At 36.2% G+C, this 23433-nt stretch overlaps 1 protein-coding gene across 4 annotated transcripts in view; it reads left to right on the forward strand.

Moving 5' to 3' along the window:
• The window catches only part of TTC13 (tetratricopeptide repeat domain 13), a 39590-nt gene extending 17567 nt beyond the window's left edge, over positions 1–22023 (forward strand). Inside the window, exons 9-23 of one of the 4 annotated variants that reach the window (XM_059841559.1) lie at positions 809–891; positions 2010–2151; positions 3389–3563; positions 3988–4144; positions 4438–4568; positions 4907–5039; positions 5484–5576; positions 9712–9795; positions 11221–11305; positions 13629–13738; positions 15089–15224; positions 15898–15977; positions 17090–17168; positions 18637–18716; positions 21873–22023. In XM_059841559.1, the coding sequence (XP_059697542.1) occupies positions 809–891; positions 2010–2151; positions 3389–3563; positions 3988–4144; positions 4438–4568; positions 4907–5039; positions 5484–5576; positions 9712–9795; positions 11221–11305; positions 13629–13738; positions 15089–15224; positions 15898–15977; positions 17090–17168; positions 18637–18716; positions 21873–21996 (1692 nt within the window). In that variant the 3' untranslated portion in view covers positions 21997–22023. The remainder of the gene's footprint in view (positions 1–808; positions 892–2009; positions 2152–3388; positions 3564–3987; positions 4145–4437; positions 4569–4906; positions 5040–5483; positions 5577–9711; positions 9796–11220; positions 11306–13628; positions 13739–15088; positions 15225–15897; positions 15978–17089; positions 17169–18636; positions 18717–21872) is intronic. The other 3 variants (XM_059841560.1, XM_059841561.1, XM_059841562.1) reach the window with 3 other exon arrangements.
• Positions 22024–23433: the final 1410 nt, after the last annotated feature.

Raw genomic sequence — 23433 nt, forward strand, 5'->3', positions numbered from 1 at the left:
AAATTGACTAAAGATACCAGTAATTCTTTACTTACAGCATCTAATTTATTGCATTGAAGACTTCAAGATACTTTTCAGGCATTCCTTAGAAATATAAAGTAGTTGATTATTACATCCTTAATTCGAAGTCTCAGTATTGAATATTCCAGTTTGTGTAGCCACTCTAGTTTGAAAAGCTGAGTTCTTAATCAGATTCTTTGAAGAGGAATATTTCTTTAACCACATGCTTATTTTGTTTGCTTTTTTTTGTATTACCTTGTATTCCTTACAACAGGAGTAGCAGTGATGGCAACAGTACACATGTTGTGTGAAGATGATCACTTTGTAATCCCTAAAGAGAATGTTTCCAACTGAGGCAATAACAAAGAATGCAAAAAGACAATTAAAGGCAGAGTGCAGATTTGAAGGGGTCTTTGGGCCTCCAAAACTTAAGAGGTGTATTATGAATGAAGGAAGACTGTAAGGAGAGATTGTTTTGCCTTTGGGAGCAGACTGTGCTTTGAAAGCAAACTCTGAAGGGATTTCATCTCTGAACGCTGTTAAAATACTAAAAGAACTGCTCATTCCCACTGCATATTAGACAAAGGAATTTCACCTAAATCTGTCAGTACTGTAAAGGATGTTTTGGTATTTCATTTATTATGTAATAATTTTTACTCTATAGATTTTGTAGTAAATTCATGCCTTGTTTGTTCTTTCCAAAGCTTTTGATATATAGCCATAAATTCCATAGCTAATAACTACTGAGGATGCTGAAATTTAATGAATGTAGTAAGTTACAAATTTTTCTGTTGGTCCCTTGCTGTAGGAAGCCATTGAATCCTTCAAAGAAGCTCTGAAGCAGAAAGCAGACTTCATAGATGCGTATAAAAGTCTGGGACAGGCCTACAGGTACTCATATTCAGAAGTAGTTGTAAAGTTATTTTTTCGTCTGGTTGTGTTCTTTCAAATGCCCTCTAAGTTTAACACATTTGTTACAAAGTTGTGCAGAACCAAATGTGATATTTGGTAGCTCCAGCAGCTGATATGGCTATGTCAGGATATGTTCAATATAAATAATTTCTATGTTTGCTTTGTATTTTTAATTTAGTCTCTGGTATCTCTTTGAGTCTCCCAGACTCAGTGGTTAGTTAAATGGTAGTTTTCAGTAAGATATGTTTTAAGTATTCTAAATGATTTTAAATGATAGAAGGAGTTAATACAACATGAGCTGTAGTTGATTAAATCCTACTTCAAATGTATTGGCTTCAGTGTTCATGCATTTATTTGAAATTAAAGAGCTGTGGTTAATCACTACTCTAAAAATTCTTTTTGGCAAATATATTTAAAAGTAGTAAATCTTGTTTTTCTTGAGTTGTTCTTGTTTGAAGTAACGAATAAAAAAACTATTATAAACTAAATTGTATACTATTTCATTTTTAATTTTCTCATGACAGTTTCTCTGTGACTGTTTTTACTGTCTGCTTACATGTACAGCTGTCCTGCACATGGAGTAATTCCAGTCAGTAATTTTTTAGTTAGTTTCAGTTTTCAAACCCCATATGCTTTCTTTTTACTCAGCATTTAAGTAGTTGGTAAAATTTTAAGAACATGTTTTGTACTTAAAAGTTAAAAAGTCTCCTCAAAGATAATTTTTTCCAAGAATGCTTTGTGTGGAAGTTTTATTTACTTTAGTTTCTGAAGAAATACCTTTGGTATGTGTTTTTATAGTTTTAATGTCTGCTGAGGGTTGTGAAGATCTGTGGTCTTGTGGGGTTGTATTTCAGAGTACATATTTCTGGAAGTAACAAACTCTCTGCAACTGTTCTTTTATTACCACAGGAGAATGGTTGCAAAATTACTGCTTTTGTTATAGAAATTTTCCTTTAGTACTTTGTTTCTCTTCAATTATATCCTCTTTGAATACCTTAAAATCACCTTTAACAAGTGGGGGTTTTTTTGGGTTTTTTTTTTTTTTTGTCCCTGTTGCCTTCTGTATTTTTCACTTTCCGTGTTCTGGAATCACCTAGAGAGCTTGGCAACTTTGATGCTGCTACAGAGAGCTTCCAGAAGGCTTTACTGCTGAATCAAAATCATGTTCAGACGTTACAGCTCAAGGGAATGATGCTTTATCATCATGGTAGCTTAGATGAAGCACTAAAGAATTTTAAGGTAAGCAGGCCCTAAGTAAACACAAAATTTAAATGTTTTAACAATGTCTTGTATTCAACAAGTGCAATAAAATGGACAGATTTCCAAGTTTTTCATTCTGAGTGTGTGTGCATTTGAACTAGAAGTGTTCTTTTCTGAAGTCTGTCTTAAAAGATAAAACTTAACAGTTTGTAATTAAAAATGTAATCTTGCTAAAACTAAGGTGGCTTCTTTAACTGTTTTATTTGTTTGTAAAGCCAAGCTCTGGCTGAAATGTTGTATTTTTCTTTTTAAACTGGTACTTGTGTTCTTGCTGATACTTTGACTTGAAACTTAAACTTTTTTCATATTGGATGAAAAGTAAAATGTACTAGTCTGTAATTTTCAGCTGAAAATAAGTTACAATGTTTATCTAATTTTTCTAGAGTATTTTCTTCTGAAAAATTCAGCATATGTTGTGATTCATTGTGCTTGCAAAAATTTTCATGTTGCCAAAATCTTGCCTATCTCTGCTGGCATTAAATAATTGCCTTATTTTGGAGATGGAATAAAAAAAGGCAGGTGTTATTTGTATGCCTATATTCTTAAAACAAGGAATGAAATAAGATCCCTTTCCAAATGAGTCTGTGCTTATCCCAAGGAGAACACTTTATGTTTATTATTACATACTCACTTTCTATAACCCAGTTTGTAGATACTGCTGTAATTGAAAAGGTACTTCAACTTCTGAGATAGAGATGCTCTTCTAAAGACATGTAATTACTGGAAGAATTGGAGCATTCATTTCTGAATCAAACAGGAATTTGCTGTATGTTTAACGTACAGTAAATAACTGACTAACATAGAAGTGTACTAATGCATGAAGTAGTGAAGAGATGAATGGGGGAAATGACAGAAAAGATATATATCTATATACTTAACCCAAAATAATTTGCAATATTGTCAGGAGTATATTTTGCCTAATTTCACCCAGCTAACATTGAGCTAATATTGTTAGAGCAAACTATGCAAAAGCATATTTGCATTGGCAAGGCTTGAGTTTACAGTTTTTTTCTCCTTTGATAAAGCTGAAAATATTTTTTCTAACATTTGCTAGCAGTTTGAGTGCTCAGCAGCATTTGAAAGAAAATTATGATGGAAGTGGATCTTAATAATCAGTAAATCTTTTCATGCGTCTTCTGGCCAGACAGGTTGGATGATTTGAAGATATTCTTTCTGTCTCTTGATTTATGGGTGCTTTGTTCCTTTAATCTCCTAGAGATGTCTACAGCTAGAACCATACAATGAAGTGTGCCAGTACATGAAGGGTCTCAGCCATGTTGCAATGGGACAGTTTTATGAAGGCATAAAAGCTCAGACCAAAGTCATGTTAAATGATCCTCTACCAGGACAGAAGGCCAGTCCAGAATATCTGAAAGTGAAATATCTACGAGGTAAGTTGGAATTATTTGGGGTTTTTAAAATTTTTTTTCTTAAATGCTTCAAGGACCCTAAAAGTGCATGCTTGCTTGTAATTATGGTCATTCTAGAGAAAACAATGTACATTCTCATGAGTACTGTTGACTATGTATGTTAAGAAAAAGATACACTGACTCTTAATGTTCATACAGTTAAAAACTAGGTCTAAAAATGGATCATACATTTCTATATAAGCGTAGACTGTTGTGATACTTAGTTGAAAAAGACTTATTTCTATCTTGGAAATTGGCTAATAGAAAAATGATATTGTCTAAAAATAATGCCTAATTTAAGTCATGTTGTTTAACTGTCAAGCATATAACCTCCTTACTGGTTTTGTGTAATGGCATAAGTAAACTGATTATGCAAACAGTATTTAATTTTATTTCTTTCCACCAGAGTATTCTAGATATTTGCATGCACATTTGGATACCCCTCTTACAGAGTATAATACTGATACAGATCTTCCTGGAAATTTCAAGGATCACTGGGCCAAAAACCTTCCTTTTCTTATAGAAAATTATGAAGAGCAGCCAGGGTTACAGCCACATATAAAGTGAGAATTTTTATTTTTAAAGCCTATGTTAAAGGGGGGGATGGGGATGGGGGGGATGGTCTGCCATTGAATTCAGTTAGACTGAATTAATTTGAGATATTGCATGTAACTGCAACATACTATGTATGTTCAGTGGACTGGAGGAGGAATGAGTGGTCTTTATCCTTTAAGTATTTCTCACACAAATGGTATTGATTTGTAAAACACAGATTTTTTTTTTTTTTTTTTTGCCAAATGCTTTCATGACTGTTATAGCCAATCTATGTCTGATGCATGTTTTTCTCCTCTGTAAGAGATGTGTTATTTCAGAATTTTGAAAGCTATAAGCCTGATGTGCAAGAGCTCATATGTGTAGCTGATCATCTGGGTTCCATGATGCAGTATGAGACACCAGGATTTCTTCCAAACAAAAGGATACATAGAGGTATACTGAAAATGTTCTGTAAATTTGAGGGGGGATGGAGGGGGGCTGGAGAGTCAAGGTGATAATTGAATGCTGTATTTTTTCTATCTTCAAATTGGGTTTATGCGCTGTTTCTTTCAAATCAGATAGAAACTTCAAAATAATCATTATGTCAGCATTTTCTTGACGTAGCTGGGCACTGGAAATCAGGATATCCCAGACTTTTCGATGTCCATTTTATTCCTTTAAATACACTGCTTTCCCACTTCAGTTTTCCTGTCTGTGCAACACTGAGTATTTGGCTCTAATTGGTTTTCTGTTTCTGTTGTTGGTACCTCTGTCCTTGTGCCTCATCTCAGCAATGGGATTGGCCACTCTAGAAGTAATGCAAGCTGTGCAGCGGACTTGGGCAAACTCCAAAGTTCGGATGAATGGGAAGACCAGACTGATGCAGTGGAGAGATATGTTTGATATTGCTGTGAAGTGGCGGAGGTAATGGTCACAGAGGACAGAGTTGTCATAATGATGAGTGCTTCTGCTAGCTAAAGGGCTGCAGTCAGGACAAGAAAATGAACACTAGCTGCCATTCTGTAACTAGAAAGGTTCTGATAAAAGAAAAGGATGGTGTTAGGTACAAGGAGTGTGCTTCTGAAAATACTCCAGAATAGCATTTTCGAATTGAAGCAAAGCTGTGAGAGACCATTGGATCCATTGCAGCTAAGGCAAATAAAAACTAATAGTTTCAACCCCAGAAACATCAAATGTTTTAGTTGTATGGTTTTTACAAGAAAAAAACTGTGTTTCAGGAAAAGTTCTTTTCTGTAATCGCTGAATTCTAATTTTTGCCTAAAATTGTTCTGTCTGTGAGTAAAGCTCCATTAGAAATATTACGTGGATTGAAATGTGTGCCAATGTTGATGTCCTTTGTCTTTGTAGGATAGCTGACCCTGACCAGCCTGTGCTTTGGTTGGACCAAATGCCTGCCCGGAGCCTTAGCAGAGGTTTCAATAATCACATTAACTTAATCAGGTATGAGAGTTTTACCAAACAGCATTCCCACACACACCAAGGGGTTGCACCAGAAATTACCAGCTCTTTGTGAAACAGCATTTTACAGCATTGAATGTATATGTGCTTATTGTTTTACTTTAATATTAATTTTATGATTTCTGATGGAACATTTGGGATTTGTGCATAATTTTCCCTTGTGACATTTCCTCTTTTTCCTGAATTTCAGTTGTACTACTGAGTTGTAGCAATATCTAACAAGGATCCAGAATTTGCGTATTTTCACATGCTGTTTTTATTTCCCAATAACTTTAAGTGTAAAAATTTTATTAAGTTTATCATAGTTGTAATTTTTGTCAGTGCTGCCTCTCAAAGGCAGTGGTATTGAAACAACACTGTTCTGTTAGTTTTAATATTGATTTACAGTGAAGAGGGAAAACAGTTCTCATAGTTGTTTTCAAGGCAGGCCAAAGTAAAAAAAAAACAACAAAATAAGTAACCTGTGAAATGTAACAGTTGCACTTCCAAATAAAGGTAAAATTTAAAAGATTCAACCACTGTTGTACGTTCCATCTTCTCCCATGCTGCAAAACTCTGTAGTCATGACAGTGCTACCCCCCTTGAAGTGGTACAAGTGTGATAGACTCGATGTGGCAACATCACTGTCAATCACAGGAGCAGAGTGTGTGTAAGTAAATATGTAGCCAGGTTTCATCTTAATCCACCCCCTGCTAGGAAATGCTGAATCTTTGATCTGTCATTCTTCTTTTATCTGTGTCTATCTCTTTGTTCTTTGAGAAGCTGTACTATAAAAGGAGAATAAGGAAGACAAAGCCTTCTCAATAATTATTTCAGGCAGAGAAAAATAGTGATGTTCGGATGTTCATATGCAGAGGCCAATGAGGATTTGTCCTCACTCTTCCTTCCAGTCTGTGGAATGGACCCTAGCAGCCTCTCCTTTACTTGGAGTGGTTAATGCAGCATTAAACTCCAGTGCAGATCATTTGCTTTGCAAGATGTGCTGCTTTTTGAACAGTCTTGTGCTCAGGCTTCTCTCTTCACTCAAACCAAGAGTTACATTTGGGCTCCAAGCTGTTTCCATCTTTGCTGCATTTCTCTCTTGTGGTATGTACAATGCAGCAGAAACCATAGCCATCTTACTTGGAGACAGAGATGCATTCCATACTTTACCTGTTTCTTCATGGATTTATTTCTAAATGGGAGAGTAAAAGCCTAACTTATAGGTGATCTGTGTTGGCAGAAAGGCATTCATGTAACAACACTTAATGTATGTCCTGAAACTAATACTGAACCTTTAATCTGCAGAAATATGTCCTTGTATAGGACCTCTGTGTCAGGAACTCTGATTTTGCAGTGGCCAAGGTACTTATTTTCCTTTCATCAGAGATTGCTAGCAAAACTGAAGATGTACTGTTGCAGCTGTTTTGGTCATTTAATAGAAGTCTGAAGTAAGCTTCATGAACATTCAGAATTGTAGGCCCACAGTGAACCAAATTCTAACCTTTTTGGTTTGGCTCAGCCTTGGCTTTTGGGGATCTCATCAGCATTTTAGTTGTGCTTGTTTGATAGCTAAGTAGTGGTTCTCTGAAAAAGACTGGTTTGCTGCCTGTTTTGAAGAAACAATAGATTTGAAGCAGCCTAAATACCACTGTCTTAGGAGTTGCTCGTGCTTTAGTACTGGATGGTGATTGCATTCTTTTTGACTCTGGAAATCTGGTCTGGCTGGTAATTCTCCAGCCTTAAGTAATAACCACTTTCTTTGATCAGCTTTCTGTTATTTGTTTCTGCTTTTGGCTCCATCCTGATTATTTCACGTGACGTGAGGGATAAAATAAGTGAACGTATTAAGTGGTAATAGTTGTTGTTTTACAGTTTTGAAGCATCTAGTTCACAGATTTCTAAATGACCATTTCTTCCTAAAGAATATGCAGATTTGTATAATTTTCTTTTTACATTACTCAGCTTGTAAAATGGCTGCTGATTGAAGAGACTAATAGGGCACAGAGCTAATACCCTTTTCTTGATAACTGAGGTGGCTTTATGGTCTTTTGACTGTCCTTCAGGAACATATACTTTGTTTTACAGTTAGGTTATTGTTTGAAAGTTATTCTCATACCCATATGACTAAGGCTGAATTCTTTCTAAAACAGCATGGCTACCTGACAGCCAGGTGTAACAGTAGATTTAGGCTGACAAATAGCAGTTTGCATGGTTATTATGTATATTAAGATAAAAGCTGTTCAGTCAAACAAGAAATGTATCAACAGCACTTAGGTGTTCTTCTAGCATTTGTAAAAGATCTAGACATGCTGACCTCAAGCTGTCTCTAGCTTTTATTTCGTCTGAACTGTACACCAGAAATTTCTGTGAGCAGAAATACTTGTCTTACTTGTCTGTTAGCACAACCAAGTCCAGTATTGTTCAATGATTCCTGTCAAATGAGTCTTGTCATGGAGGCATTAGCACTCAGTGTTTGCTCAATTAATTTTTTTTTTCTTTTCCAGAATGGCAAATGTTTGGAGGGTCTCAGAAAATAAAAAACTTTTTTGTTTGTTTTGTGTCAATTTAGGGACCTTTTTAAAAAGATATATAAGAAACATCTTGCACTTCACAATTTTTTATAGGATTTCAGATCTTAATGTTCTCAAGATGCAAGTGTGTCAGCTGTCTTTTTGTTGGTCCATATACAAGGGTGAATTTGGCTTATCTCCTTTCTGGCTTAAATGATCAAAGCTAGTAAGTTTGATTTAAAGTAGAGAAAATGTTTTGGAAAGCTTTAGTTGTTCTCATAGACAAAGCAAGGATTTGTGATCAGCTAAACATTAATGATAGGCTTAATGTTCTTATGAAAAAAAAGACACTGGAACACTGCAACTTTTGAATTTTTGGTGGTAGTGTTTACTAAACAAGAAGAAAGAGTGGGAATAAACACAAATCACTTCTGGCCACCCACCAAAATTCTTTCTTGGTACAACAGCTTCTAAATGGTCTTATAGAGGATAGGTCTGCTTTGGATGTATTTTCCAAGATGACACTAAAGGCGAATTCACTTCCTTATACTGACACACTGCTGCCTGTTGTACAGATATTTTTTAAATAGAGATGGGAAAGGATGGGACGTACAACAAGGGCAAATTCTGTATATTAGGCTTGTCTTCATCCTTCCGCTTTCCCTGCCTCCCTTTCCTATGTGCAGATATGTGTATGTGTTGTAATTCTGTTCCGTTTTTGAGGACTGATTCTGCTGGTTTTCTGAGACTAGGCCTCTTAAGGTGAGAGAGACTGTCAAGTGAGACATTAGACAGGGACTTGAGCTGACAAAAATCCCTTAAAGTGGAAAGAAAAAGCTAGGTGTACACAGCTTCCTGTGATTGACAGTGGTTTTGCTTCCTCAGAGAGCGATAACGCTTGCTTTATAAAATCTTGTTTTGTAGACTGGGAGAAGAGGAAGGACTCCTACAAATGCAGTAATGGTATGTAATTTTTCCTCTCAGAGTGGTTATAATCCCAACAGGTTTCTAGCACATCTTAATATTGATTTTTTTTTTTTTTTTACTTAGTAGTCCAAGGGAAAAAGCAACACCTTTTAATGTTTTTGGTTTTCAGTTCCTATTTGTAACTGTTGGGATAAAAAGCAAAAATACTTCAATATAAAGGGACACAGGTGAATAAAGAAAAATATGTGTGGACAGTCAGAGCAGATGAACATGTATATTGCCAAATATGTAAGCTGAAGCGTGTTGTTACCTAGATGTGCAAATTGAGAATTCTTTTCTAGTTGTGTTGTATCTATGAGTCTAGGGAAGATTATACCTTGTACAAATTGATAATTATTATATATAGACAAGATTTACTGGAACCAGGCACAATAAAAATGAAGAAATATGCATGGGATGTAGTTTATCAGAGAACACCAATTCTAATGATACATGAGTTTGAGCAAGTTCACTCTGTAATCTATATTTAAAATGGGAGATTGGCAATTCACCATGTAGATAAATCCTACATGGTTCGTTCCTTTAATTTACAGAGCAGCTGTGAATAAAATTTTGGCAAATGTTAATGAGTAATATTTGTGTCCTGTAATGTTGAGCTGAAAAACAAGGCTTCAAAAAACGCTTTCTTTTCTTTGTAGGGGACAGGTCATTAACATGCGATACCTAGAATACTTTGAGAAAATTCTTCATTTTATCAAAGACAGGATCCTTGTTTATCATGGGTAAATTACATTTTTTTCCCCCCCTTTTTTGTGTCCCTGGTAATAGTGATCTGAATTTTACAAAATAATCATTTCACAAAGTCTGAAAGATTTTTTTCTCAGTTTACTAAGTGCTGGTTTCCTTAGCATATGTAATTATTTTAATTTCTGCTGGAAATGGAAAATTGTATTCATTGCCAGATAAAGAAACTTAAATTAATAGGAAAAAACCCCTGTGAATTATAGTATACCTAGAAACTAATAAATGTTTTAAATTTGTAGCCATGGTTCTATCATGAGAGGATCTCTATTCTTTCTAAGCATATGATTTATGAAAGATGTTGGGTTTTCTCCTGGTAGAATCAAGTACAGTTACTCTGACTGTTGAGATAAATTTATTTAGAAGTGAGGAAAAAAAAGAGGAAGATATGGAAGATAATTTTCATTGGAACAGGTGTTTGACAAGTAGTTTTAAATGAGCAGGGACTCTTTATCTGTTACATAGATAGGCTGGTAGATGAAGAGAGTTGTAGACTCTTGAATTAAATAATATGGCTAAAGGTAATATGAAAATTGATGTTGGCATCTGTACTGAATACAGTATTCTGATAACATGAAAAACTAAAATACTCTTAGCTTTAAAAAACTCTTTAAGCTTTTTCCTTTGGCCTGGTAACTTTTATTAAATACTGAATTCTGTTTTTCAATCTCATTATGCTACTTAAATATCAAAAAATGAAAGTGCAGTAAATCCTTGTAACAGTTGAAAATGTTCAAGTTTTAGAAATTTATGATAGTTGCTGAAAATACCTAAGTTCTGTGGTAACTAGCAGTCTGTCCTCTGTTGCTTGGAACTTTGTTCAGAGTAAGCCCAGTAGCATTTGACCTTAAACCAGACCAATTTGTGGTGTGATTCCTAAAATAATTCTTTTCTAAAAATCTCATATAGCGTAATTAATAATTATTTGAGCAGTAATTTAGCAGGTTTCTTCATGATCCCACTGTGCCTGCATCTGAAGTATTTACTAGCCTTTGAGGCTACCCAGATGTGTATATTTTGTGAAGAATATTTCTAATTTTAACTCTCTTCTACTTCCATCTTCCCTTACCTAGAACCCCCCCTCCCACACACACTCATGCAAACACTGATGCTTTAGAGTGGTTAATAGCAAGAGTAAGACAGAGTAGTTGATTGGAATAAGATAAATCTGAATACTGAAATTGAGGTTTGAAGCTGAGAAAAATAAGCTGAGCTACTATAGGGGAAAATTGCTTCTTGAAATATGGGAGAGCATGTAGACATGTATAAGGGAACTTATTTTCAGAAAATAAATAACTAACTTTCAATAACTTACTTAACTATGGCTGATTAGGTTAAAGGTATGTGAATTTCCAGAAATGCTACATGTGTTCAACTATTGTATTTCATATATCTTTTTTTTCCAGTGCTAATAATCCAAAAGGACTGCTAGAGGTTCGAGAAGCTTTGGAAAAGGTACATAAAGTAGAAGATCTTCTTCCAATAATGAAGGTAAATTACAGAAAAAGTTTAATATATAATAAAAGACATAAAATGTATTCTGGGAGATACTCAGTTCCTCAGAATAAAACCATTACATATAACCTTAAAATGAGTAACTGGAAATTCTAGCTCAGGTTACTCCAAATTTGGATATATAGGGTCAGACCTTCCCTTTGATATGTGTGAGTGGGTAATGTATATTTGAAATCCTTGGCCTAACTGTGAACTGGTAACAAAATAATAGGAAATCAAAATGTTAAATGTAATTCTTTGAAGCCAACCTTCTCAACCCAAGAGGGTTTTTGTTCAGATCTGCCATAGTGGGCTTACTCTGTTCCTGTACAACAGGAAGGAAAAAAATGGATTTATGTGCCTGTAAGATTAGGAAAATGGAAGCTCTTTTTACTTTTAGGTTCACTGGTGCAGCTCAGTATGTGGTGGGGCTGGCACGGGGAAGTGGGAGAATAGTTGCTCTTTGTGATTGATAGCCAAAATGAAATCCTGGATAACATTTTTGAGCTTAGGAAGCCTTGGCAAAAAAGGAATGGGAAACTTGCAGGTTTTATTCCTCCTGCTGGTGGTCTTTGTAGAAAGGCTTTGGATATATGACCTGCTAAATGATTTATACTCTTATCTTAACTTGAGTAGTAAGGCTTGCACTGGGTTAAAGTAGAAGTTGTTCCCATTTTTCCCACCATTCCTCCAAATTAATCTTGGGTAAGCAGTGTGTAAGTATTTAGGGTTGAGGAAACAAAGTTACAAAGTATGTCTTTTTAAAGGATTGTACGGGATTTTAATCAGAGCAGAATAAAATTTGGGAAGAAACCATTACGCTACATAGAGACAAATTCTTTACTTCCTTATCTTGTGTGTCCACATTGGAATTTTGTATCTAAGCAAAGCAGCTGGGTTGCCATAGAGCAGAAACCTCTGAAGCTGCCTTGCTGCTACTCCTGACAGACTGTCTGGGTTTGGATGTGTTCTTGATACTACTGCTCACTTATGCACTGCAGTTATCTTTGCAGGAGCTACAAGGTTTAAGCACTACATTTTTCTCTGGGTTTTAAAATGTGTTGTGCATATATGATCTTTGAAGACACCCTAATTTAAGAGGTCCTTTTTATATTACTGTCGTGTTCTTGGCTTTGAAAGATGAAGCTAAATGGATACAAACCGAACCTTAACAAAAACTTTCGCTGAAGAGGTAGTAGATGTTGGGGTGAATGGACAGCTAAGTGTTCCCTCCTGATGCACAAATGTGCAAGTAGGACCCTGTAGGGCATCTAATCTGGTTACTTTTGAATTGTAGGCCAGAAAAAATGCTACCAGTGGATTCTAAAAATACAGGTTACTCCAAGAAAATGATGAAAAAATGTATAAACATAGTGGACTGTACATTATTATTTCAAAGTAATTGTCTCAGCTGGCAGTAAATATGCTTCCCAGTTTCCATACCTGTATGTTTTGGTCTGGTTTGAGTCTCGTGCATCCCATTCCGGACTGTATCAAAGTGGAATGCTGCTTCATTAGAGACTTTTTGTTCCTTTGAAATGAATGCAGATTCTCTTGAAACAAAACACCCTGGATCACAGGTTTTGGGTTAATATATTGGACTGTGTGAGTAAACACTAGTGCATACTAGTCTTTATTAGTACCTATATGAAATTAATGTCTTCCTGATAGTGATGTAATTTGGTTATCTGGGTAGCTGGCAAATGCTGTATGTACAAAGCTCGGCTTTTGGCTTTACTTAAATGCAGTTCTGCCTGGTTTATACAACTCTATGGCTGCAGTGTTACTCTTAGATAATGTAGCTTTGTAAAATTCTTAAACCTAGAGATATTTCCTTCTGATGAGAATAAACATCAATTGATACTGGATCACAGTTAAGAAACTTTTGCTTTGAGTTGTATTCTGGAATTCACACTTGGACTAATATAGTCACTTCTTAGTGTAAACATAAAATGGGGTCTCAGATTGCTGCTTTTCCATTTACATTGTTGCACCAAAAGGTCACTATCAACATGCAACTTGGGGACGAATCTGTACAGCTTGAACTGCTTTGTACAGTGGCTTTTCATAAGCAGTGCATTTTATTCACTATTTAGTTATAAAGTTGAATGCCACTGTGCCTCATTCAGTATTTATGGTTTCCATTCAGAAGGAAATAAAGGATGAATGAAATAATATCACTGACAGTAACTTTGTTCTGTTCTGTAAGTTGTCTACATTCATTTCTACTCCATGTATTTTATGTGCTTCAAAGCAATAGGTAGACAGTCTCTGTCTCTGCTACCTCTTATATTACTTTTTTTTTTTTTTCTTCTGAAAGCAGTTTAACAGTAAAACCAGAGATGGGTTCACTGTGAACACAAAAGTCCCCAGCCTGAAGGATCAAGGGAAAGAATATGATGGATTCACAATTACAATAACGGGAGATAAGTATGTTCACTGTTTTCAAGGGTTAGGGTACATTAAGCAGTGATGAACTATTAGCAATTAATTGTCTGAAATGCCATTTCTGTTCATATAAAGTGGGTTTTGTTTTTCACTAGTGGCATTTTTGTAAATAACTAAAGTTTATTCATTTGAGGGCTTGATTCCTGTTGTGTTTTCAAGAAGAAGGGAATTTGATTAACACTGATGGAACTGAGTTGATTCTCAAACATATAGCACAAAAATGAAAAAGATTAAAAGAGACCTTGTTTTTCAGCTTAGGCTATAAAATGCCTAAAGGAGAAAAATATCAAATACTTCAGTCTTTATACATATCAAAATGCATTTCTTCTTGTGAAACCTTGTCTTTTGTGTTGACTGAGAAGTCTTGAATGGAATGGAAATTTATATGATCTAAGAATAGAAGACAATGTCTTCTATTTAAGATTTTGACTTTTTTTATGTTTGAGATGCTTGCAGACCTTCTATCTGCAAGTGAAAACTTAAATAGTACCAGAATGTATGAGAATGCAATCAGGAGGCTTTGGGTCACTCTCTGGGTGAGATAGTAAATGTCTCACTTTATGGATTCTAATTCTTTGTCTTTCTGAAAAATTAGCAAATCTGAAGATCAGAAGCACTGTCAAACTATTAAATAAAAACTTTATTTTAAAAAAGTTAAAATACTATGCATTGGGATTTTTCCCAGAATTAGTGTGCTTTCAATGAGTGGAGTGGAATCCAGACTTCCCTGCTGAAATATTAATGTATCTCTTGTTTTTTTTATTTTACATTTTAAATTACAGACTTATATATGATGAAAGGGCATTAAATATATGGCCTCACTATTTTGAGGAAAACATTTTGGTGTCAGTAAATAGCCCAATTTTGTTCTGGACAAACTTTGTTCAGTGTCATTCAGTCTGTTTTGATCCATAGCTGGTAACTGCTTTATACCAAAGCAATCCTGTTTAGAAATGAAGAAAATTACATTCAACGTTCTATACAAAAATTCGAAGTCTGTGAAGATATTTTAAAATTTCATATTTCCTTTTTTTTTTTACCCACAATTTAAGTGAAACACTAATGCTTGTCAGGTATTCTTCAATGGAAATACTTCATCTGTGATTAGGTGGCAGCATTCTTTAATACTTAGGATGTGATGTAGCATTTTTAATTCAGTGATTTTTGGGGATTTTTAATTAAATGGGCAGTAATGTGTATGATCTCCTGCTTACGGAAGATGATAAGAAAAAGGTGATGGGTAACTGTAGTAGATTTCTAATTTACCCTGGATATGCATCAGGTTCTGTTAAAAAATGTCTTACCTCCTTTTCTTTTTCATTTGCTTAATAGAGTGGGGAACATACTATTTTCAGTAGAAACTCAGACGACAGAAGAGAGAACACAGCTGTATCATGCAGAAATAGATGCACTATATAAGGATCTAACAGCTAAAGGAAAAATTCTAATTTTGTCTGCAGAGCTGGGGGTAAGGCTGTTCAAGCAATTATTAGTTCCTTAAAAAAGCCTTTTATGTTTTTATACTCTCTGTTTAATAGTCCCAGTTGTAACAGTTTTTGACAGAGTTCATGGGTGATAAGTTAGTTAAAACCAGTTATGACAAGTACCATAAGAAGTTGCTATAATTCTATTTGTTATTTTAAAATTTGCTGGGCTTTGCCTGCAGTACTGGAGAGTGTCCAGGCAAGGTCTCAGTATTGCAGTGTGTTCTGGTTTTTTCTTATTTTTCTCATGGGTCTGTGTTCACCTTTGTCATCATCCCTGTAAGTACTGTTTAGGGTGTGGCTCATGGTGGTTACATACAAGATGAGTAACACAAATTTGTGAGAAGCACTAGAATTGTGTTTGTGTTGATTTGGTGTGCTAGGACAGTCTGACTACATTTGAGCTTGTGCTTTTTCTTTTTCATCCTTTATTAGGCGTGTAGATGAACTGTTTTTCACCTAAATGTTAAAGATACAACAAAGTAGTTTGTTCAAACTTCTATTCATCAGACTTCAATTTCATAATTTGACATTTTCACATTTGAAATGGTTCTTAAAAAATACTTGTGGTAATGTAAGACTTTGCAATGTGTACCTTTTGTAGGGTATTATCTGGCTATTAAATTATCTTTAATTCATGCTTTTTTCTTCTCTTAGGAAGTGGATGCTGTTTGCAACTTGATCCTGTCACTAGTTTATTACTTCTATAATTTAATGCCACTTTCCAGAGGATCTAGGTTAGTGTTGGTATTCATCATGTCTGTTACCTTGAATGCCTGCTGTACGATGTCCATGCCTTGCAGTATCTTAATGTATTTTTTAATATTAATATTATTTTTAATAGAGCTGTGTGCCCTGCACAGCTTTTCCTTTTGTGCTGCTGTGACAATGGGAACTGACTTGGTACTGTTTTACATGCTAGTTTGTAATTGCTAATGCTATCTATTCATAGCTGCATGTATATTTTAAGTGATGAGTAGTCTCAGCTCACACATTGAGAAGTGTTATTTTTAAATTTTAATGCTTGGTTTTCTAATCCATATTGTGTTACACCACTGTAATTTCACTTAGGAAGTTCTTCTGAAATGTGTATTTAAGATGAAATATACTTTGGCATAACTTTCTTTAAAACACTAAAATATTATTTCAGTAAATTGTTGCAACTGTTAAGGTCACCAGATGAAGCTGTAGAATAAAGTTCCATATATCACAGAGCTCTTCAACTGGAATTCTAGTTTAATGCAAACCATCTAAGGCTATTCTGAATCTCTGTTCCACAAAGCACTTAAGCACTTAACATCTTTAATCTTACTTCTAGATACAGTTCAGTATGAAAAAAACCTGAGATTTTGGCATTTTATAGTCAGATTTTGATTTATCTTACAGAATGTAAAAGTTAGGAGACACTCTGTCTGAGAGTCACAGTTAAAAAAAAAAAAGTTAAAAATTAAATAACTGAATAGCTTCACAGTGCCTCTAGCTCTATTGGAGTAGAGTACATAAACTCTTCTGGGCTACAGCTGATCTTCTTGGGAACAGGAGTCTGCTTTGTTTTCAGCCCTGTGGAGTCTTAAGTGCTCCAAAGTCTGAAAATATGTTTCTGACTAATGTAGAAAGAGTAGTAAAACTCCATAGGTTCATAACTTTCATTCTAGTGATGTTGGATAGTTACAGTGATTTCACTTTTTAAGTGTTTTGTGCTTGGTTTTTTTTTTCTTCTAAAATAACTGGCACAGTAATTTTAATAGCCTTCTATGAAACAATACTATGTTCCGTTTCTTTTGTAGTCTACAATAGCATTATGGAAAGACTTCTACTCCATTTATTGCTTTTCATTTTATTCTTTTAGTGTGATAGCCTATTCAGTGATCATGGGAGCACTAATGGCAAGTGGAAAAGAAGTATCAGGAAAAATCCCTAAAGGAAAGGCAAGTATCAAAATATCAAAGTACATTAGCTCAGTCTTACTGGAGGAAGTAATACTTGTAAATGTGGGGGAAGAGCTGTAAGAATGAACAGAAATTGCATGCTTATTTGCTGGATATGGGTCAGCTACATGCCATGATGTCTTGCAGCCTGAGAGAGTATTGCAAATTCCATTGCTGTTCTGACACCCAGTGAATTTGGAGATGGTATGTGCAATAATGCGGATTAGTCAAATGGTAGCATGGTCCCACAGGAATTACAAATCTGTTACTGAAGCATTTCCAGTGTGCTGAGCTGCTCTTTTCAGCTTGCTTTGAGAAGGGTTCTGAGAATACTGGGGCAGAATTAGTGATTCTTCTGGTGCACAGCAGAAATTTTCTGTTTGTACTCTCAGTGTATTGTAGAGCTTTTAGGGCTTAGTTAGTAGGAATGGATTTGCAGCTTCTCTTGATTTCTCCTTCCCCTCTGTATTCTGCTGAAGTCAAACTAAGTCCTAAAGTGACTCCATTTGAGTATTGTACCACCTTGTTTAATAAAGGATTTCCTTTTCTTCGACTGTTTGGGGTGAAAGGAGTGAGAACACCTCTGTCTCTTTAATGTGTTGTCAAAAGAATCAGTAAAATTCCAGTAGGAATCCAAGTTGTTGAAGAAAATACCCTGCATGGATAACTGAAGAAAGGATGATTTTCTCTTTTGTTCTAGAAAGCCCTGAAAACAATATACTTCTTTGAGCGCAGTGAACTGTAGTAGCTTTTAAGAGCAAACAGCATTTGCTTAGAAGCAAGAAAGTTCTTTTTAGTACATCATTAAGCTGGTATCTTCCCCATTCTGTGGGAGTTCAAGCTAAGGTTAAACACTTCTGTGGGGTTTCTTAAGTATTTTCTTAGGACTTGATAGAGTAGTATTTTGCTGACTGATTTTATGCAGGCAAACAGAGTTTCAGGATTACTACTAAGCAGGATTTCTGACTTACAGGATCACTGGGGACATCTTTACATTTGAGGGTTTTTCCTGAAACAGTGTGCCTGAATACAAATAAACTTGTTTTTTAGAAAAGCTTTCACAACGTGGAAGAAATTGTGGAATGAAACTGGAGTTTGTTTTTTGCTTGAGTTGTTTGAAGGGCTAAGCTGCTCCCAGACTCATGACAACATGCATTTTCAGACTGCTCTGAAGTCAGAGGTGCACAGTAGCCAAGAGTCCTGTTGTTGCCTGGCAAGTCATTCAGTAGCCATGGCCAGTGTAGCTCCCAGTATTGGTTGTGTTAGGGTGTGCAAACCCCACAGAGAATTTTAGCACCTGGACTGAACGCTGACTTCAAACGGATGGTGAGGGCACAGACTGGTTTCTAAGCTTATTCCTGTCTTACCAAGAATATAGGTAGCAAAGCCCTCAAAGCCCTTCCTGAAGTTAGAGAACTTTAAAATTCTATAATTTCTTAATATTTCTTTTGTTTTCTTGAATTTTCAGCTGGTTGACTTTGAAGCCATGACAGCACCAGGGTCTGAAGCGTTTACCAAAATAGCAAGGAGCTGGATGAATCTAAAAAGGTAAATCCTTTTGTTCAGATGGGGAGTGGGGAAATAAAATATGAAGGACTCTATGTAAAATTAAAAACCTATACTAAGAAATGTTACTTAGAAATTATGAGTTTAGTAAAGCATTCAGTGTATTTTTTAACACTGTTTAGAAATTGATGAGAAGATTTGTATTTACAGACACAGTAGTGTATTTCTAGTCTAACAGAGTAGTTAGTAGTCTAAACATCCAGTTATGTGAATAAACTCTCTGAGGAAATTGTTTGGGTTAATGTTTTCTTCATTTTATCCAGTGGGTTATATTTGTCTTTTTATATTATGGCTTATCACTTGCAATGAATGAACAAAGCAAGGGGAAATTTTTGACCCTTTTTAAAAATTCCTTTGCGTCTCTTCAAGCTCCAAAGTAATTTGCTTATCCTTTAGGTCTGTTTTGATTTGGAGATTAAGTGTTTTCAAAGTAGGTAGACATTTTAAATAGGGAGAATTACATTACTTAGTGTAAGTACATGACTTTTGTGCAATGCTTCAAATTTTTGATTTTCATATGAATTTATAATTTAATCCTGTCTACATTGACAAGGAATTAATATTATGAATTGGATACATTTGATTGGTCCCCTAGTTGTTATTCTCCATATAAAATCTAAAAATCAGGCCAGACGCAACACAAGTTTTTGTATGCTTCAAGTCAGGGTCAAGACACTTAAAGGGTTCTGAGAGAATTGGCCAAGGTCCCTACGGGGCCATCTATAATCTTGGAAACATGGTGCACATCAAGGGACATTCTTGGTTACTGCAGGAAAGGAAATCTTGAGTTCCTCTTCAGGAAGGCCAAAAGGAAACCCAGAGAAACTGTAGGCTGGTCAGCCTCATTTTGATCCCTGGGAAAGTCATGAAGTGAGTCCTCTAGGAAAGCATTTCAGTTGATATGAAGGAAAAAGTCACAGAAAACAATCAACATGAGCTTACCAAACATTCTGTGACCCAGTGATGGTTCTCTGTGGTAAAAACTGACTTTTGGGGGTGATGAGAACAATCAACATTGATTACTTTTACTTCAGCAAGGGTCCCACAGTACTCTCATATCAAGATAGCACATTATAGTCTGGACAAAAGGACAGCTAGATGGAGTAAGATGATGTTTGGATAACCAGATTTAGGGGATACTCAGCACTTTGGACCACACTTAAAATACTGCATTCAGCTGCAATAAAGACCATAATAAACCAGAACAAATTCAGTAGAGAGCCACCAATATGACCAATGGTCTGGAGAACATGCCTTAACAGGAGAGAGTTGGGCTTGTTCAGCCTGTAGAAGATCAGGCTTTGATCTATGAGCAGCTCTGCATGACCTGTGAGTGTTGGGTGGGAAGACAAAAAGCAGTGTGCATGAGTTGAAACAATGTTTAGATTTGGCCTAATCTTTTCATCAGCAGACTGCCCAAAGAGGCTGTGCAGTCTCCACCCCTGGAGATTTTCTAGACTTGGCAGGATAAAGCCCTGACAGCCTGAGTTGACTGCTCAGCTGACCTTGCTTTGAACAGGATCTTGGATCCCATACCTCCTGAGGTCAGGTCCAGCTTCCTAGAGTCTGTGGAACTCTGCAGCTGCTCTTAGTGCCAGACATCTCACACAGATGTGTGTCACTTAACTTTATTATCAGGGGTTCTGAGCCTGGTGAATTTCACTAGACTGTCCCTTTTCACTAGAAAATCCCTTCCTAAAGAAAGAAGGCTAATATGATTCAAGGACATCTTTGTCAAACTCAGGCTAAAAATCTGCTTGTAAATGAGTAAAATTCAGTATTCATTAAGGAGTGGCATTTCTAAACTACAGGTGTGGCAAGTTGTGGATTTTATGAGAAGTAGTCTGCACTACTTCTAAATATTGAGACATGCTTGTCTTGGAAATATAAAATATTTATGGCTCCCACAATTTTTTTCTGTAATTCTCTCAATTATATACTGTTCTTTATTAATCCTCTGTTCATGCTGGTTTTGGTTTTGTGGGTTTGATTTGGTTTGGTTTTTTTAAAGACATATTTACCAAAGAGAAACTTCCTTCTTGGGAGTAAAGTCAGCTTAAGATATTTCAGCGCTACCCAAAGGACTTGATGTAATAATATGAAGGTAATTAGCCTGAGTGGCTTATTTGTTTGTGGTAGACAAATAATAATGGATGTGGTATATAAGGCTGGAAGACTTAAAACAATACATTTTTTTTCTTGAAATTCTGCTGCTTTTGAAAGCTCTTCTATGTAGACATTGTTTTCATTTTGTATGGTGTAGTAGTCATGAAAAGCAAGAGCCATTTGTGAACAGCAGATTCTGAGAATCATTGAATCGTTAAGGTTGGGAAACAACTTTAAGATCATTGAGTCCAACTGCTCATCCAGCACTGTGTTCACCACTAAACGTGTCCCCAAGTGCTGCATCCACACACTTTTGATGACTTCCAGGAATGGTGGTTGCACTATTTCCCCGGGCAGGTTATTCACCCTTCCCATGAAGAAGTGTTTCCTAATATCCAATCTAAACCTTCCCTGGCACAACTTGAGCCAATTTTCTCTGGTCTTGTCCCTTGTTAACCTCAGAGAAGAGACCAACCTCTATGTGGCTACACCCTCCTTTCAGGTGGTTGTAGAGAGCAGTAAGGTCACCCCTGAGCCTCCTTTTCTCCAGGCTAAACTACCCCAGCTCCCTCAGCTGCTTCTCCTTAGACTTGTGCTCCAGACCCTTCACCAGCTCCATTGCCCTTCTCCTGGGTCACTCCAGCACCTCAGTGTCCTTTTTGCAGTGAGGTGTCTAAAACGGGGCACAGGACTTGAGGTGTGGCCTCACCGGTGCTGAGTACAGGGGGACCATCACTGCCCTGGTCCTGCTGGCTACACTGTTGCTGACAGAGGCCAGGATGCCACTGCCCTTCTTGGCCCCACTGCTGGCTCATGTTCAGCTGCTGTCAACCAGCACCCACAGGTCCTTCTCTGCCTAGCAGCTTTCAGCCACTCTGCCCCAAGCCTGTTGCATCTGGTTGATTCTTGTCACAGGTCCCAGATTTGTTGGAGAAGGTGATGAGGAAAAGTCTAAGTTAACAAAGTTAATGTGTTAACTTGCAGGTAAATTATAAAACTCATTAAAAAATAACTCTTTTCTTTCTCTTTCAGTATTTCACCTTCTTACAAGAGCCTACCATCAGTATCGGAGACTTTTCCAACCCTGAGAACGATGATTGAAGTACTAAATACAGACTCATCTCATTGTCTAAAAAAAACTATAGTTGTTGTATAATTTATACAAATAAAAGGCCAAGAGGTACTGCTTTGTAAATTATTTTGAATGATTAGTTATGGTCAAAATGGCTTGATTTTATTTTGGTTTTTTTTAATAGAACAAACTTAATTGACTACCACCAGTAAAAGAAATCTTCCTGTGATCAATAATATAAAAGAGGAAAAAAGAAGTAGAACAACTACTTTTTCATATTAAGACATACTCTAACAGAAATAGTTATTCAAGGGCCAAACTGAAGAGCAGTAAGAAACTTGATCAGTTACAAACTGAACATACTGGTGAAAATTTATTTAATAAAAAAAAGAAAAGTAATCTTCATTGGAAATAACGCTGTACTACTTCTCATTGTTTTTTTCCAAAGCCCCTGCACAGAAAACTTAGAGCTCTACCATGTGTAAGTAACTGGAGAATACATGGGCACTTCATGTAGTGCAGCCCAGTGAAGGAACAGATGTCAGCTTAAAAGAATGGGGTTCCGGGAAACATCATTAGGAAACAAAAGCAAACCAGTTACTTATTTGGAGTTAGGCTCTTGGTGAGTAAATGTCAGAAACACAACAGTCTCCCTTTCCAAGTACCCATTGGTGATGGTTGGCAAAAGTTCCTAACAGGGTGACAGGATTGAAGTATATTGGGAGCACTAGCTAGTGTTCCTTCAGTTGTTTTTTGTTGGACAGACTTGGCAGCATTCTGGAAAGGCAGGTTTCCTTAACCAAACCATAATAAAGGCAAATTTGACCACCTGTATGTTTAGTACTAATGAATATGAATTCTAAACTTTCTTGATTAGAATTTCTATAAAGGGCAAAAGGAATTTTTTTTTTTTTCAAGTAAGGATCAAGAAGGCTTGTAAGTTTTCATTAAAAGAATTGGGATGCTGTCCATTTGTGACACAGGTATTCCCAACATTCTGTTCTTAAGTACCTTGTTCTGTCCTACTAAAAATAAGCACAGTTTGCTCCTTCTGTTTGAAAGTCTAGAAGTTTAAGAAACCTCTACTACATTTCATTAGGGGGAAGGAAATTGTTATTTTTCTGGAAAAACTGCAGCCTGGAAAATATGCCTAACTTTTTACCTTGATTGTGTTCTAATGTGATCTTCTAAGCCTAAGTTTTGCTATGCCTTGTATTATTCATTGAGAAAGGGGAGTTATATTGGCATTTGACCAGACAGTCTTGGGAACTATAAATAGAAGGGGTTTTGTTTTGGGGTTTAGACCAGAGGGAGTGGAGAAGGGGGCTAAGGAAAAAACTGCCTGGACAAACAAACCGTGAGCAATTGGGTTTGGTCTGGGTTTCCGTGTCCTCATTTCTTACTCCCGTGACTGACTTCGTCTCCACCCCCTGGTGGCAGACAAAAGAGATTAATGGGAGATTACGGGAGGGTTCGGGGTAATGTGTGTTACACCTCTTATGAGTGTGTGTGTGCCTGCAA

This window comes from Haemorhous mexicanus, chromosome 3 (assembly GCF_027477595.1).
Source record: "Haemorhous mexicanus isolate bHaeMex1 chromosome 3, bHaeMex1.pri, whole genome shotgun sequence".
Classification (NCBI taxonomy): Eukaryota; Metazoa; Chordata; class Aves; order Passeriformes; family Fringillidae; genus Haemorhous; species Haemorhous mexicanus.